This window comes from Apium graveolens, chromosome 2 (genome assembly GCF_009905375.1).
Source record: "Apium graveolens cultivar Ventura chromosome 2, ASM990537v1, whole genome shotgun sequence".
Lineage (NCBI taxonomy): Eukaryota > Viridiplantae > Streptophyta > Magnoliopsida > Apiales > Apiaceae > Apium > Apium graveolens.
The window spans coordinates 313873582-313891976 of record NC_133648.1 but is presented as its reverse complement, the minus strand read 5'-3'; the positions used below and the strand labels follow the sequence as shown (position 1 = coordinate 313891976).

Here is an 18395-nt window from a genome sequence, read left to right as displayed (position 1 = left end):
TGGTGTTAAAAGTTGCGTCTAAAATTGTAAACTGTACGGTATTGGCTCAGATGATGAATGCAATTAGAGTAATATTGGTAGATTCGAACATTTTACGAGATTTTAAATAAAATAATAAATGTGGTAGTAGTTGTTAATGATATGGGAGTGGGAAGGGGATGTACTAAGATTGTCCTTGGCGTGTACGTTGAGCGGTGATGTTTGCAAGATGGCAGTGGTCCAGTTGAAACCGTTTGATTTTCACTTTTTCAGTCAAACTTTGAGCTCTAAACTTTATTTCGCGGTCAACAAAATGTTGATTCAGTGATTGAACTCGTGTCATTCTCCGGAAAATTACGAGTTCCATTCCCGGAGTGTGTGATTAATTATATGAAAAAAGTTTCTTTCTGCAATATATATTTTTACAATTAAACTTTCATAAAGTGATAGGGTCGGGACAAAAAAAAAAATTATTTTAACGAGTTTATTAGTTTATCGGAAGTAAAAATACACAGTGTCCATTATGTTAGAACCGGAGAAAAATATTATTTTAGCGAGATTATTATTTAATCGAAGTTTAATTGTACAATCAAATATTTCTAATTTAACAAAGTGATGATTTTGTTAAAAAATAAGCGAATAAGACAGCTCATAATTATCAAGATGATAGAGTGTGCGAGAACTTGATTTCTTTAAGAGAGGTCAATAGTTTGACTTAGGATCACGATGAATCGTACATGACCATCGGTTTAAAACCGTTCTCTTGTAACAAATGTTTCATTCATTTGTTATCCAAGTGGCCTCATAGTCTGTTTCCGACGTCAACTCGCAAGCTAACATTTTTTTGTTAAGATTGATAGCTTTTATATATAAATGAACTAGATTCTGGCGATAGTAGCCTTGCTCTACGTCAACATTGAGCAAGTCTATGGGAGTTATATTTACAGAGTTTACAAACCAACGTATTGGCCTTATTCAAGCAAAAACATAAGTTACGTTGCTCCTCTTTTCTAGCTTCGATACCATCTTAAATAATCAATTTTTTTCAGATATTAGAGAAATATCCGAACAAAATCTTATACTATTCGACACTCGTGACACGAAAATCTGATGAAGGTTCTGATTTGGCTTTTATCCATCTTTCACTAAACCATGTTTATTAGAACGAATGTATGTTTCACAAACAAAACTATAAACATATTACATATTTGAATGATGAAACATAACAAAATCACTACTTTTAATCCAATAAGCATGCTAGTACTACTATCATTTTCTGGAAAAAGCAAAGCATACATTGTCTAGTTCCGATTCTAACCCCACCCCTGTCCTGTTAGCTTTGTTTCACGCAACTTGTCCATATGTAAACAATGAACTGTATTCACTATCCCTTAAACCTCGGTGACGTTTTAAAAGCGTCCCACTGTACTTCCATTTCTCTCCTTTAAACATCATAACTGCAATAATGCTCGCAAACAGTTTCAACTTATTTTTGCTTCTTTTTCTTAGTGCGTTTCATCTGTATACTAAGATTGGATTTCATCATTCAATATCATTGGGTATGGTCGTAAGGGTTCCTCTCAAATAATTGTTATAACATAAATGATACGTTTAACTGTGGATTTTCATCTGTTACGGTATGCGTAGCACGGACTATAATCTAGTGTATTTATAATCAATCGTGGTATTTACGATTAATAAACGCTTGGTGTGGATCGGGAACCAAATAAAATTAGTGCTGCCCGTGGATCCCATTTCTCACGTGTAACATCCCAGTCTCGTATCGAAGAGATTTGAGATTTCTGTTTAGTTTATAAGATAAAGTACTACTGTTACTTGCACCTACAAATCATAATCTTTTGGGAATCTATGGTGAGTTTGTTATAACCCAAGTTGGTTGCACTCGGGACAGTAAGGTTCAGCTTATTTCGTACTCGAAATCAAGACTTGACCCGAATTTCGAAAAATGCTCGGATTTAAACCGGGTTGTCAGTTGTCACATCATGCATGTGACGACATATGTTAACACACTCACCCTAATTAAGTTAATTAGTTGTGTAACTTGTGTTAAGTGTTATGTTCTTTCTTTTTCCTATAAATAACAGCCTACATTCCTCACTTGATTCGCCATCTTTATCCACCTTCTAAATTTCTTGCTCTACCTCTCTCGTTAACTTCTCAGAATCCAGTTATACAATCAAAGATGACAGCAGTGGCAAATGCACCCTTAACGATGCCAGTACAAAAATCACCATGGCACTCGCCAGTACCATACTTGTTTGGAGGGTTAGCAGCCATGTTAGGCCTAATTGCTTTTGCTCTCCTTATACTAGCTTGCTCTTACTGGAAGCTCTCCGGATCTCTCGAGAACGAAGAAGGCGCAGCCGAACGAGACCTAGAGGCTGGCTGTGATGATGCAGGGGACGTTAAACCAGCTCCTGTTTTCGAAGAAAAGTTTCTAGTAATAATGGCTGGACAAGAAAAGCCAACATATTTGGCCACACCCAAGTCCAGTACCGGCAGAACTTCGTCTTTTGGAAGCACAACTAGTGATAGTAACAGTAGTTGCAGTAGTGACGGGACATTATCGTCGGAAAAATCAAAGGATGATTCGATGATTTCTGATAGTTCTTCTGATCAGGTACAGATGAGTACTAACATGGTGAACCATGAAGCCACGGATCGTACAGCTACTTGAATAATCGGCATTTCAATCTTTTTGATTAATATTTCCAGTGAAACCAGATCATTTTAGGTGATTTATTTGTTTGGTACACTTGATCACATCAATCGGGAATGTAAATATATTTTTTGAGAATGAAATGAAAAGAATCACCTCTCCGGTTAATTGTGTAGTTTTTGAGTTTACAACTTCCATTACTGTCGTAAATAGTTCTTGTTTAATATTCGAGTCCCCGTTAATTTTCAATTCTGGTTCAGCCACAGCGTCCTACCAATAATATTTTGGCTCGAGTTCTATTCATGAATAAGCAAGTTGATCTTAAGCATTATATTAAAACTTGGTTCATACAGAAGTCCAGTTTAAGCATGTATCACATATCAAAAAATTGCGGTAATCAAGATAGTGATGTATGAATTGACATAGTTCACTCAAGCTCATTTTTCAGTTTTTTCCTCTTCTTCATTATGCCTCAGTTCTAATGATCGATGTGCAAATTCTTAACTGCACAATGCATTTTTGCACTAGATAACTTACACACTGACTGAGGGATTAATTAGTCATGTTACTATATGTTAGTGCCCTCAATAATACTAACTAAAAGTCTGTATATAATATAATACAGTTAAACCTCGATTAAGTAATATCCGATAAAGTAATAACCTCGCTTAAGTAATAATTTTCATCGGTCCCAACTTGGGCCAATGTTGTAAAGTAATATTCTCGCTAAAAGCATAAGATAATAAAAAATTCGAAAGTCATTAAGGGCCCAAGTAATATGTAAAGTAATAATTCCATAATTATATATATATATATATATATATATATATATATATATATATATATATATATATATATACTGTATAATGTATATGATTACAAAATTTAATTCTTATTAAAATATGAATCTATTGTAGCTTGTTTCTTCTTTCCACCAAAGTCAAAATTAATCTCGTCCTTGACTTTATGTAAAACAAAAATAACTCCCGGTATGTTTTGCTCGTGTTGTAACAAGTAATTGTTCAAAGTGGTGAGTGCTTGAAATGCTTCCTTTGATGACACGCTTGGGATGACATTGCTATCGTCGGGTTCAGGATCAGTCCCTTCATCAGTGCTCATTACCGACTCAATGATTTCTTCATCCGTAGGTGATTCCATAACCGCATCATTCTCGTTTGGATAGTTTAAGAGATGCTCGACATCCATCACATTCCTATATCGTAAATTAGAGATAACTTCATTTAATCCTTCGACACCTTCATTTATTTCTCCAAGTTCTTGTTCATCATTTTCTTCTGAACGAATCTTGCAATGCCGAAAACAATTTGCAATTGTGGTTGTTTTCACATCAATATTCCAAGCCATGTTAGCAAAACTAATAGCATTCAAGATATTAACTTTTTGGATATAAGTAATCATAATAAAAGTAATTTTAGATCAAATACATTGCATGTGATTAATTCTAGTTTTTATACGTACATTATATATTATACTGTACCACGTAAACATAAAAATTCGGTAAAGTAATAAAATATTACTTTATCGATAAAGTAATAAAATATTATTATATCGATAAAGTAATAAATTCGGTAAAGTAATATTTTTTCCCGGTCCCAAGGGTATTACTTTAAAGAGGTTTAAATGTACCTAATATTTAGGTAATTATGTGGAAATAGAGCCAAGCCTGCAACAACTTATTGACGAGTGTTTGTCGACCCAATTTATAACTTAAATTTACAACTTATAAACAGATAAGTTGAATGTTAGAAGTAACGTATTTTTTTCCAACATATTTATAATTTTTTCATTTTTTTTTAAAATTTTGAATTTAAAATAAAATTTTAAAATATTTTTTAATTTAATATTCATGAATTAAGATAATTATATTTAATAATTATTTATTTTAATCCATTTAAGTAAAAAAAATTTGACTTATAAGTAAGTTTATTCAAACACTTATACAACTTATAAGTATTTATCAACTTATCACTTATGTGACACTTATTCATTTTAAATCGTAAGTTACTTATTTTAAAATTTCCACAACTAGAGCGCAAAGGCGGAACTAAGGTAAGCTCATTTAGGCAGAACTCTTACGATTTTCAGTTAAAAGCTAGTAAAATTATTAGGAAAATGCATGAGACTTCAAATATTTCCTAAAATCTTACCTATATGCTGATGTATCAAGTGTGGAACTACTAAGTTTTCTAATAATGATATAGACGACGCATGCATATATATGCGTTTTCAAATTAAAACGCGCCATCTGTATGTCACGTTATTTGATAAAAAATCTGAAAAATGAATTTGAGGTACCTAGTATTACTTCCCCGCTAACCTCTTAAAGTTAACTATAATTTAATTCAATCCCGACTGTTTTGTGATTTTTGTTCAGTTACCGGTTCATCCTCTCCGAGCTATATCCTGCATATTATATGATTTTTACATCAAAAAGAAGAATCGAATTTGTTTGGTTCCTTTGCACTTACACAAGGCGAACTACAGTATATGCATTGTACAGGTTTTCCAATCAACAGATCTTATATAAAGGTTAAGGCTATCTAGAAGTAATCTTTTCATTTAAGCATAGAACATATCCTTAACTCAAATTAACCTCTTTTTTCTCTCCCTTTTATTCTTTGCTTTCCACAACAGTTCCTGTTGTTCCTTTAGATTTCAACATCACAATGGTGCTTTCTTTATTTATTTTAAAAATACTTTTACAAAAGAGAAAACATTTCTTTACAAGTTAAATACATGCTGATATAAACGACATGAAAAATTTGTCCCTACCACCTCAAATTATGTTCTTTTCTTCTATAACATGCCTAGTTTTTATAACTATACATAATACATATATGTTGCTGTGATGATCAATGTACAATGAAATTTCTGATGTGAATATGAATGCACGAAGGATCTATCCTTTTACGTATAACATCTAGCTTTTGACGTATAATGCCAGGTTATATAAACTGCTGTTACCAATCGTTTATCCTAACACAACCGTCACATAGTAAATATATGATAGAGAAGCCGACCGGATCCAGGAATTTTATTTTAGGTGAATATCGGATAAATTTTGAAAAAGCCTTTATATTTTTGAATTTTGAGAGGACACTTTCATATATTTTAAAAAAATTTAATAATGAGAAAAACGTAAAATTTGATTTTATGAAAGCACGTATTTCCGGGGACCCGTTACTACACCAGAATGAGAAGTGACAGCAGCCCCAAAAGCAGTTAATATATAGTAGTGGGGGCGACCCCCTCGTTAATCAATTGGTTAAGCTAAAAACAGGGTTGGGGACATCCCACTTAGAGAAAATTAATATTAAATCTTAGTACAAAAATGGAATCATATGTTCCAAATTATAAAGCAAATCTTATCTAGGCCAGAAATATATTTATAAAGCCAAGCAAGCGTAATTTGCAGTTTGTATGATATGACTGGAACACCTGCGGCGCCACAAGTTTAGTTTGTCAATTACAATAATATTTCTAGTTTAACACTAAATTAGTATCTAAGATGGTTTATATGTGGCTTCAAGATCAATTCACTTGTTTTAGCGTTTGTTTAGTGTACATGTTAGATACTCCATAAATTAATTATGTTCGGGGATACATGTCTCGAGCAAGTTTAAAGCTTAACCCACTTTCCCCGGCCATATCAGTTTTCTATCTATTGATTAATGAAGTCTTCTGCTTCCGGTGTCCCATTTTATATCTGTTTGACTTTTTTTTTAATCAAATTAGCCCAATTTTAACGGAAAATTTCATATAATTTATATTCAAAAAAATTATACTATTAAAAAATACTGATAATTTACTTTAACATGTATTTTTCGATTTTTCAATATAATAAAAAATTGATATTTAATTTATAGTAAAATTAAGTTGAGTTAATTTGATCACGAAGGGAAATAACTATAAACATATGTAGCAAGGAGAATCTAATTCACTTTTAAAGTTAAAGATAAATGGCTAATTAAACCCCTCGTATATGTATTCAACGTGCCTATCTAAATTTTGAACGATTATACATATTTGATGATAGTATTTTTCTCTTTTTGTTTATTGTGCATAATTTTTTTGATGTAAATGAGTACAAGGACAGTAAATATTATAAAGGGGAAAATCGAATCTGTAATCCATTATATATTTCGTCGAAAGATAGTTATCAGTCCTTGCTTCGTAGACTTCAATCTTCGTTATTAGACTAAAAACATGTTAATTACATATATGGTGCATAAATAATAATATTTTGATAGTTTTATATTGAGATGAACAGCTTATTTATATTATTATATTAAATAAGAAACATTAAAATTTTGATTGTTGGTACTTAATTACTCAATCTAGAGCCGTCAGATCAAACTGATGAGATCCGTTATATATAATGTGAAAAATTATTATACAATGGACACGAGGTTCGAATCATATCAATAATATATTAAAATTAAAATTTATAATATATAATGATAAGAAAAAAAGTCAATTAAAAACTTATTTTTCTCTCCTTATGTGAGAGCTGTGTAATTTGTCTCTCCCTTCTATTTTCCTAGATCGTGAGAGGGTTGTTTCTCCATATCAATTATGGATGATTTTAAGATGTCAATGGCTGATCTGGATATTGCTAATGAGGAAAATGAGGAGCTGATCTTTGATGATGGGGTGGATGATGAGATAAATAGGTTTGAGTTATGCCTAGGAGGACGGTTCTTGACGGAGAAAAACATCAATGGCAGGGCTATGAGAACGAAGCTAGCGGACTTGTGGAAAAGATTGTCATGGGCATCAATATCAAGGATATACGGCTAGGATTGTTCCTGTTCCAATTCTACCATAAAAATGATATGAGTTGGGTGATGAATAATGGGCCATGGACGTTTGATAATGTTCTTCTGGTATTAAACGTTATCAAAACAGGGGAGGACCCTACAAAGGTTTCTCTCGTTGAAGTCGACTTTTGGATACAAATTTATGATCTGCCGGTGGGATATATGACCGAGGTGGTAGGTAAACAACTTGGTATTTTTTTGGGTACGTTTTTGCAGTATGATTCAAAGAATAATTCAAGTATATGGCATGAATTCACGAGGCTTCGAATCAGGTTGGATGTACGTAAACCCCTAAAAAGGAGAAAAAATATTGTTAAGAAAGATAAGTCGGAAGTGATGGTTAACTGCAAGTATGAAAAGCTTGGTGATTTTTGCTTTATTTGTGGTTTACTGTCTCATACAGAGAGGTTCTGCAAGAAAAAACTAGAGGCAAATGAGGTTCCTATGAGTAAAGAATGGGGACAGTGGCTTAGAGCTCCGCCTCGAAGGGTGGTGGGCGGCGGCGGAAGTAAGTGGCTCAGGGGAGATGACGACGGTGATTGGGGAAAACATGAAGGAAGCGATAAGGATAAGGAGAAAAATTCGGGATTTCAAACACCTGATTCCATGCGTATAGAGATGCATAAGCGTGATTGTAGAGATAAGAAACAAACTATTATGTTATTGAAGGAAAGTCTATAAATGGAGCTAACATTTCGGGAGGAAAGGAGGGAACTTTAAATTCAAATGAGTTTGAAATTAATGGGCTGGATACAGATGAACTATATGGGCTTAGACTGGAGGAAAGGAAAAGACAACGTAGCGAGGCCCATGGGCGTTCAGTTCAAGTTAGTACAGATGTCAAAATACCAAATGACTCCACTATTTCTAAAGCTGATTGTGTGGAGACCAGTTCGATTTATTTGGCTAAGCTTGCTCAGCAAGCTAGCCAGCAACAATGAGTTGCCTAAGTTGGAACTGCCGGGGTCTTGGGAACCCTCGGACAGTTCGTGCTCTTTATGATCTAATCAAAGAGCATAAGCCCAGTTTTGTATTTTTAATTGAAACAATTTATGTTGCTAGCAAAATTGAAGAGTTAAGGGTCCGTTTTGGTTTTGAGTTTTGTTTCTCAATTGATAGAGTTGGGAGAGGTGGTGGCCTTGTAGTACTTTGGAAAGGACCTTTATAGTGCCAAATTCCAGGTTACTCACAACACCATATCGATGGTGTGTTCTTGGAGAATAATGTTGAATCTTGGCGTCTCTCCTGCTATTATGAACACCCTGAACGTACAAGGCGTAGAGAATCGTGGGCATTAATTCGCAAGTTGGCGAGTATCTCCGTGCTCCCCTGGTGTATCTGGGGAGATTTTAATGATCTCATGAACGTGGCGGATAAGAAAGGTAGATCACAACACCCTCAATATCTTTTTGATGGATTCAGTAAGACCATACATGACTGTAATCTATTTGAGTTACCCCTAGGAGGAGGTAAATTTACCTGGGAGCGAAGCCGTGGTACTGAAGCATGGGTTAGAGAGAAGTTGGACATAGATTTTGCTTCTGCTAGTTGGTGGAAGAAATTTCCTTTGCTTGATTTAAAAATTGTGCATACTTCTGTATCTGATCATGAACCCTTGGTGTTGGACTTATTCAAAGTAAACATGTCAAAGAAAGCGTTTAGATTTCGCTTCGAGAATATGTGGTTAAAAGAACCCGAGTTTACCAAGGAGGTGTCTGATATCTGGAGTATACTTCCCCCTATTCATCTGCTACCAAAACTGCTGGAAGTGTCATCTTTTATGGCTCGTTGGGGCAGGACGTTCTTTCATAATTTCAAAGAAAAAATAAAGCATCACAAGGCGAATTTGGACAAACTGGTTGACTACACTGATCATGAGAGTGTTCAGGAATACATCAATGAGAAAGATAAATTGAATTCACTGTTAATGCAGGAAGAGACCTACTGGAAACAAAGAGCGAAGATTTTTTGGCTCAGGGAAGGCGATGACAATGCAAAGTTTTTCCACTTTTCTGCTACGGCAAGAAAGAAGGCTAATAAGGTCTCATTTTTTATTAACAATGATGGTTCCAAAGTAGAGGATCAGAAGGGAATGTGCAGAGTGGTTCGAGATTACTTTCTCTTATTGTTCACAGTCGAGGATCAGAGTGAGGAAATTACGATGACTGGACATAGATTGGTGACTGCGGAACAGAACAAAATGCTAACGGATGAGTTCACGTTTGATGAGTTTATCCTGGCCATCAAACAGATGCACCCGGATAAGGCCGCAGGGCCCGATGGACTCAATCCGGGGTTTTTTCAACATTTTTGGTCAATTATGGGCCATGAAGTTTTTAGATTTTGCACAAAATGGCTTCGAGATACTAATTTTCCTGGAGAGCTTAACAACACCAATGTGGTTCTTATCCCAAAAAAAGAAAATGCATCAAATATGAAGGATCTTAGACCTATTACATTATGCAACGTTCTGTACAAGATACTGGCCAAAGTCCTATCAAACAGACTCCGTGTTATTCTCCCTTCAGTTATCTCTGAAAATCAGTCGGCATTTGTAAAGAATAGAAGCATAACGGATAACGTCTTGGTTGCTTTTGAAATAATCCATCACATGGGGCGGAAAAATCAACAGGGAACGGGGGAAGTAGCCCTAAAACTGGATATTAGTAAGGCATATGATAGAGTGAGGTGGTCGTTTCTGAAACAAAGAATGCAATGTATGGGTTTCTGTAATACTTGGATAGACTGGATGTTGCTATGTGTTAAAATAGTGAGCTATAATTTCTGCTTCAATGATGCTCTAATTGGGCCTATCATACCAAGGAAGGGGTTGCGTCGGGGCGATCCCCTCTCACCCTACCTATTTCTGGTGTGTGTTGAGGGTTTTTCAAATGCATTGGATTTAGCATCAGCATCTGGGAGAATAACACCAACAACACCATCAATGTCACATCTCTTATTTGCAGACGACAGTTTTCTTTTCTTCCAGGGAACAGCAGAGGAGGCTGGAAATGTTAAAAGGGTGTTAGAAGATTATGATAGGCATTCGGGACAAGCTGTAAACCTTATGAAGTCTGGATTTTATTTTAGTGCAAACATCAGATACGACAAACAAGCTGAGATATGTGGCATTTTGGGAGTGTACAATGAAATTACAGAAACTAAATATCTGGGGCTGCCATCGTTTGTGGGCAAATCGAAACGTAAGGTTTTTGGTTACTTAAAGGAGGAGGCTATTAAACGCATACAGAAGTGGCAATCTAAGCCTATCTCTCAGGCTGGGAAGACAGTGCTAATTAGGAACGTAGCACAATCAATACCCTCGTATAGCATGTCATGCTTCCTAATACCAAAAACACTATGTCAAGAGCTGGAACAGATGTTTAACAATTATTGGTGGAGGTCGGGTAGGGTGGAGTCGCAGAAAGGTCTAAACGGGGTGTCTTGGAACAATATGAGTGTGCCCAAAAGCAAAGGAGAGTTGTTTTTTCGGAACCTATTTTGCTTCAACATTGCACTCTTGGGTAAACACATATGGAACTTCAGGCATATCCAAGTTCTCTTGTTTCACGTGTCTTTAAAGCTAAATACTTCCCTACGACTCATGCACTAAAAGCAACAAAAGGACGTTACCCAAGCTTTATCTGGACGAGTATTTGGACTGCGAAGGAGGAATTGAAGTCAGAATTTAGATGGGTCCTTGGCAATGGAAATGATATTGTTGCAACTACAGATCCTTGGTTAAGGAAAAAGGCAGGCTTCTGTGTTGACAAAAATCCCATGTATGACGGAAGAAATGAGAAAGTGTCAAGTCTATTTCTTTACAACCAGAAAAAATGGAACACAACACTGGTGAGAAGGCATTTTCTGCAACATGATGCTGATGTAATCCTGGCAGTTCCAATCCCTTAAAGGGATTCAGTTGATCAGATAGCATGGACGGGTTCTAATAATGGTATCTATAGTGCTAAAACAGGTTATCATTTTTGGTATAGTATGAAGTTTGGGACTGTTGGTGCTCCGCATAGTGTAGGATGGAAGAAGATTTGACACTTACATATTCCAAATAAAGTGAAGGTTTTCATCTGGCGTTTTTGTCAAAATGCTGTTCCAGTCAGGAACCGTTTAAGCTCTAAAGGAATGCGTGTTCCCATCACCTGCCCCATGAGTTTTTGCGACATAGAGCATTTGGCTCATTTGTTTTTTGATTGTCCATTTGCTGCTGCTTGTTGGGAGCATGTAAACATGAGTTTCAACTGGCAGGAGATTGAGTTTGCCCCTGACTGGCTACTGGAGAAAATCACCGCTTTGAATTCTAAGGACCTAAGTAAGGTGTGTATGGTGCTGTGGGGTATTTGGCACTGGCGAAACAAGAAAATCTGGAATGAGAAGGTAGTTAGCCCAGGATTTGCCATGGATAGCAGCTTGAAAGTGTATTTGGAGTGGGTCGAAGCAAGGAAAGGTATTGATAGAACTCAGCATGCAAGCACTATAAGAGCTAAGAGCGAAACTAAATGGAAGAAACCTGAGTTTGGTTTTGTCAAAATCAATGTAGATGCGTCTGTGTTCATTGGTGCACCAACATTTACTATTGGAATGGTAGTAAGAGATCATAACGGAGAATTTTTCTCTGGGAAGACCATGTGCTTACCTGAGGTTGAGTCAGTCTTCGAGGCTGAAACAATAGGGATAAGAGAAGCGTTAACGTGGCTTAAGGACCAGCAATTTCACTTGGGTAGAGTTATTGTTGAGACTGACTTCATGCTTACCGTCTCAGATATTACAGGAGAAGGAGAAAATAATTTGGAAGTGCAAGAAGCTTTAGAGGACTGCAAACAGAAGCTCAGTGAGATGCCATTGACAACAGTTCGTTTTGTTCGGAAAAATGCTAACAGGGTAGCACATGAAATTGTTAGATTCCCGTGTTTAGCTAATGACCATATTGTATTCACGTCTCCTCCTACTTGCGTGTTGGAGGCCCTTACTTTTGATCGTTTGAATTAATGTAACTCCTTTGGTTTAATTTTTTTTTTAATATATAATGATAAAAATAACCATAGTATATTGTAAAATTATTATATTAGGGATATAAGGTTCGAATTTGAATAACAATATATGAGAACTATATTTTACAATATATAATTATAAAAACAAACGTGAACATTCACAGTTATATACTACAATAGTATACATGAAACCTAAATGAAGGTAAACATGTCTAATATAATCTCTACCCTAAACAATTTTAGTTTAATATCTCTGAAAATGTTAATCAATTTGTATATATTCTTAACTTCCTATTTTGGCCATAATTTTTTCCTCCTTTCCGGGGCAGATACGTTATCGGTCACTATCACAATCTGGGCAACTATATGTCTACTGTCTAGTACGATCATAAATAATTGGACATGCAGTACACGAATAGATTAAAAGTTAAATAAGCATTACCTTATGCACAAAAACAAGAATTAATCAGAGTTAGTGGGATTCAGTCACATTGCATTAGTAATCTTTTATTCTTGTATAGTACTTTCGTTAATGACTTCCTTTCCGACTTGAAGTACTGTGCGCTACAACACTACATACAAAATAAAACCAAACACGGGTATCCTAGTTGGTTTAGAGTGTGACACGGGAAATACAGAAGTAAGTGTATTAACATATTCGGTGGGTACGAGTGTGCTAACAGTCCTACGAATTAGTTGAGGTGCGTGAAAGCTGACCTGAATACTGGATTAACAAAAAAAAAAAACACCATGGTGACTTAACTGGTTGAGACCGAAACTTTAAATATTTTTATTACCTCACGTTCCTAGCTTCGACTCTAGGTGAGTTCACAGATTTAGGCATAAGGGGGTATTAATTGTACGTAGAGGAGGTCGGGCACAATCCGGACTAGCTTTCTCCAAGCAGGTTGTGCTACTTTTCTCCAAGATTAGTTGAAGTGCACGTGACATGATTCGGACACATAGCTAAATTTTCTAAATAGTCCTTCACCGTAAATTACAAGAACTTGCCAATAAACAGGCTGCTCTGCTCCTACAATTTTCTTAGAAAGGTCGGGCACACATATTTTGGAGTTCCAATTCTAACCCAGGCCGTGTTATGTGGATGATGTTACACACAACTTGTCCATATGTAAACAATGAAGTATGAACTGTACGCATTGTCCCTTAATCCTCACTGACGTTTCAAAAGCGTCCCACCGTACTTCCATTTCTCTCTTAACATCAATAATACTCATCAACTGCTTCTAGTTTTTTTTTTGCTACTTTTTCAAGTGCCTTTTAACTGTTCACTAAGATTAGATTTCATCATTTTAATTATTATATATATTCACACATTTAGTGCTATGTTATGTGGTTGTGGATCCCATTTCTCATGCATATGACGACATATTTTAACATGCCAACAGAAAACCCTAATTATGCTCATCAGTTGTATTAATTTATCTGTAATCTCTTTCTTTCTATAAATAACAGCTCACATTTTCTCCCTTAACCAGCCATCTTCTTATTCACCTGCTAAATCTCTCTCTCTCTCTCTCTCTCTCTCTCTCAAAAGATGACAGCAGTGGCAAATGCACCCTTAACGATGCCAGTACAAAAATCACCATGGCACTCGCCAGTACCATACTTGTTTGGAGGGTTAGCAGCCATGTTGGGCCTAATTGCTTTTGCTCTCCTCATACTAGCTTGCTCTTACTGGAAGCTCTCCGGATCTCTCGAGAACGAAGAAGGCGCAGCCGAAAGAGACCTAGAGGCTGGCTGTGATGATGCAGGGGACGTTAAACCAGCTCCTGTTTTCGAAGAAAAGTTTCTAGTAATAATGGCTGGACAAGAAAAGCCAACATACTTGGCCACACCCAAGTCCAGTACCAGCAGAACTTCATCTTTCGGAAGCACTACTAGTGATAGCAATAGTAGTTGCAGCAGTGAGGGGACGTCCTCAACCGAAAAATCAGATGAAACAGACAATAATCATCCCAATTCATGTACTTTCACCGTTTATCCAGATCAATACTTGGCTTATCAACAACGGAACACAAGGGTCTAGCTGGCTAGTTACAGTATATGTAATTTCACATTGATCGGGAATGTAAATATAATTTTTGAGAATGAAATGAAAGAGTCATCTTCTTTTATTTCGAGTTAATAATCATCTTAATCATTGTTTTCCTTTCATCTTAATTTTTGTTAGCAAAGTGAACATTTTTGTGCTTGCGGGGAACTTGAAGGTAGGAAACTAACAGGTCTAGTTAATAAAAATTATCACTAAGAAGAAAATAATAATATATATGCAGATACTTCTTATAAGTCTTGTAAGTGTTTTAGCTAGCCCTGTAGATGACATTGATTAGAGTTGGAGGATTGGGTATGAAGCTTGAATGGGGTTAAGCCAATGAAAGAAGAGGTACGAATTCGAGGAGACTTGAGGGGAAAGAATAATAATGCTTTTGGGAGTGGTATGAACTGTTAACACCAGGAGGAGCAAATAATCAAATAATGTGTGTTTCTTTTCTTTTGTAAAGTGGAGCCTGGTGTATTATTATCTATTCATGATCATGGCCACCGCGGAGGGGTTACCATGTCCTTTCTATCACTACTAGAATTGCAGCTGGGAGATAATTGGGGGCTGTTAACTCTCAAGTGAATAAATTTAATTACAGTACCCCGTATATATACCTTCTATGGTTGTGTCTGAGTAGAGTATATTGTACTCACTCTTGCTCTCATTTCAAAAAATAAAGAGCTTGTTTTTTTAAAAGACCCTAATATATAATGATATATATATATATATTATAAAAATATATTAAAATAAGCGGATAATAACTTGACCCCTAATTTTCTTTACATAGGACTCAGTTATACCAGAGAACCATTTTTCTCCTTAATTCTTGATGTCCCGGCCAAAAACTCATACTTATTGTCATATTCAAAATTTAATTATAAGCTTTTCTCTTGATCACAATTAATACAGGCGGGAATTAAATTAAGGATTTGCTCAATCACCAGTGATATTTGAAATGGACACAACCTAAATATAACTTGGAAGAGGGCAAAAGAGCCAACATTTATACAGTCCGAATTAATTGGTATCTTTTTCAAAATCCCTTTTCACCCGTTTCTAAACTAAAAAATTTGAATACTCATTTATTCAACTATAGTACTTCAATAAGATGAAGTATTTTTTATTAATTTTTCTTGTCATATTTTTTTTTCAATAATCCAAACATCCACCTAATTTATTTCATCATGCTTTCTGATCTTGTTCATAAATTTTCTCATATGACAGTATATTCATCAATGTACAACACACAATTACATATTAGAGCATTTTCAGCGGTAAAATCTAAAATTGTTAGCTAAAATAAGTTTAGTTAAAATTTTGGGTTTTTTTTATGAATATGTCCCATTTTAAAAATTTATTTATAAATATATCCCATTTATAATATTATTTGTAAAGATGTCCCATTTTCAATTTGTTTGACTATTTTAAGTTAATCATAGTTAATTTTACTATTTTACATATTTAAATGACATGTTTAACATTTACTTAAATATCATATTTAATATATTACTATTTCATTATCTTAAATAGATAGCTACTTATATATCAATATTTTTATAGAACTGTTATGGATAATAAACTAAGTTATATTTATTACTCGTATTTAATTCTAGGGTTCGTGAGCTCAAGACCTTTAATGGCTGCGTTTGTATTTCGTGGCTAAAAACTACCATCACAAGATACCTACGTATCTCTGTATATTTAGAGAATTAAGCCAAAATGTAGTTCTGAATAGAGGGTTGAGACCCATTATATAGATGTTGGATGTCCATGTATTGGACTAGTGTTAGGAGACTTGTTAAGCAAGTCTCTGTCTTTGATTGGACATCGGAGTCCTAAAATATAGGAAACATATTCCTTATTAGTTTAGGTGCCTTGGAGACCACTTTTCACATAATTAAATCCTTCATTGGATACATTTAATGAGCTATTAATTTACCTTATTTATTAATTTCGTAATAAATAAATAATTAGGGTTTCGGGACTCATTAATTGAGTTTAGTCATTGAACCATATTAAGTCTAATCAATTCAACATTTATTATGTTTACCCAGTGCGCACCCGAAGGGTAGCGGTTGCGGTTTCCCTACGATAAAAAAAAATTCAACATTTATTATGTCTCTAGGCTAATTTCAGGCCCATATCATTTGCCTCCCAACTTTTGCGAAACCGGGTAAAGATTTCGCAGAAGTTAAGTTTATACCTTTTCTAGTTATCATTTTTATCGTAAAGTGTGGAGCGACCTACACTGTTACAAGGATTTGCTTTACTCGAGGCTTCAACATATATTTCTAGGAAATTTTGTAAAATTTTCCATATATGTTTCCGTACCTACTCCTATTTTTAGGAATTTTCTAGTATTTTCATCTATTTTTCCAGGACTTTTTCGCGTCTCCAAATATTATTTGCAAGTCTTCCTAATACTTTAGAAATTTTTTTGTGCCAACAGGTATTTTTCATAATTTTTCCTAAGACGTTAGGAATTTTTTTGTATGAACGGGCTTTTTTTACCGATATGTCTTTTTTCCTAACATTTTAGGAATTTTTTCATACCAACAAGTATTTTTCCTAATATGTTAGAAAATATTATACCAACGGGTATATCTTCCTAATTTTTTAGGAATTTTTCTGTACTCATAGGTATTTTTCGTGATTTTTCCTAATATTTTAGGAATTTCTCGAACCTCCGGATTTTTCTCTTGATTTTTCCTAACATTTTAGGAATTTTCGATTACTCCGGGTATTTTTCTAATATTTTAGAAAATATTTTATACCAACGAGTATATTTTGCTAATATTTTTGGAATTTTTTCATACCAACAAGTATTTTTTCCTAAATTTTAAGAATTATTCTGTACCGATTGATATTTTTTTCCTAATATTTTAGGAATTTTTCCGTACCAACAAGTACTTTTTCTAATAATTTTAAAAAAAATTCATACCAACAAGTATTTTTTCCTAATATTTTAGGAATTTTTTCGTATCACAGATATTTTTCCTAACATTTTAGAAATTATATTATACATATAAAATTTAATGCGGCCCCCACCTTTTTCTATCCTTTAAATGCTTATTTATTCTAGGTGTTGGTGCACCTGCACTAGAAGGTGACCTTCTTACCCACGGCCAGGAGCTGGTCTCCTTGGCTGTTTTACTTCACCTCCCTTTTTTTAATCTTCTCTTTTTGTCCTTTTCTTCATCAAACCTCCCTTTTTTTCATTATCTTGTCTTTTTTTTAACAAACTTTTTGTCTTTTCCTTCATCAATTTTTCTTGTTTGTTTTTTTGTTTGTTTTTTAATTATGAACTCTTGTCATAATTTTAATGGACATGCTTAATTTTGTGCATTGCATAATCTAACTAATTGGATAGAAAATAATATTAAAAATTATTTTCTATTATTTTCAATTCATTCTATTTTTAAATTTCTTAATTTTTAAGGAATTTATATATCAAATTACAACTTTATTCGTAATTTTTGTTGCCATCTAACATAAATTTGTGCAATCGTGCATTAAATAATATTTTCTATTTTGAAAATTTTGACTTCTATTTTTTTGATTTTTTGGAAATAATTTAATAATTAATCCCACTTTTTTGCCTATTTTCTGAATAAAATATTCAAAAAATGGTTTGATTGTTTACTTCCCCGCCTAGGAAGCAATTTACCTTCCACTCCTAGGAATCTTGTCTCCTGGGCGTTGATAATCATGGTTGAAGCTTTCCTATGTGAGGGTAAGTTACCCCTGCCTTGGAGGCAAGTTGGCAAAAACGCCTAAATTTTTTGCCTCTGGGGCGTTGATTGAGCATGAGCCTCAAAAATATT

The 18395-nt window shown here is 34.6% G+C and overlaps 2 protein-coding genes across 2 annotated transcripts; one reads left to right on the top strand and one right to left on the bottom strand.

The window, feature by feature from the left end:
- Positions 1–3544: 3544 nt before the first annotated feature.
- On the bottom strand, positions 3545–4024 carry LOC141703734 (uncharacterized). The gene has a single exon (XM_074507164.1). It carries the CDS (start codon positions 4022–4024, stop codon positions 3545–3547), a length of 480 nt encoding a protein of 159 aa, XP_074363265.1.
- Positions 4025–11640: 7616 nt separating this feature from the next.
- On the top strand, positions 11641–12504 carry LOC141703719 (uncharacterized). The gene has a single exon (XM_074507154.1). The coding sequence runs from the start codon at positions 11641–11643 to the stop codon at positions 12502–12504; it is 864 nt and encodes a 287-aa protein (XP_074363255.1).
- The last annotated feature ends 5891 nt before the right edge of the window (positions 12505–18395 follow it).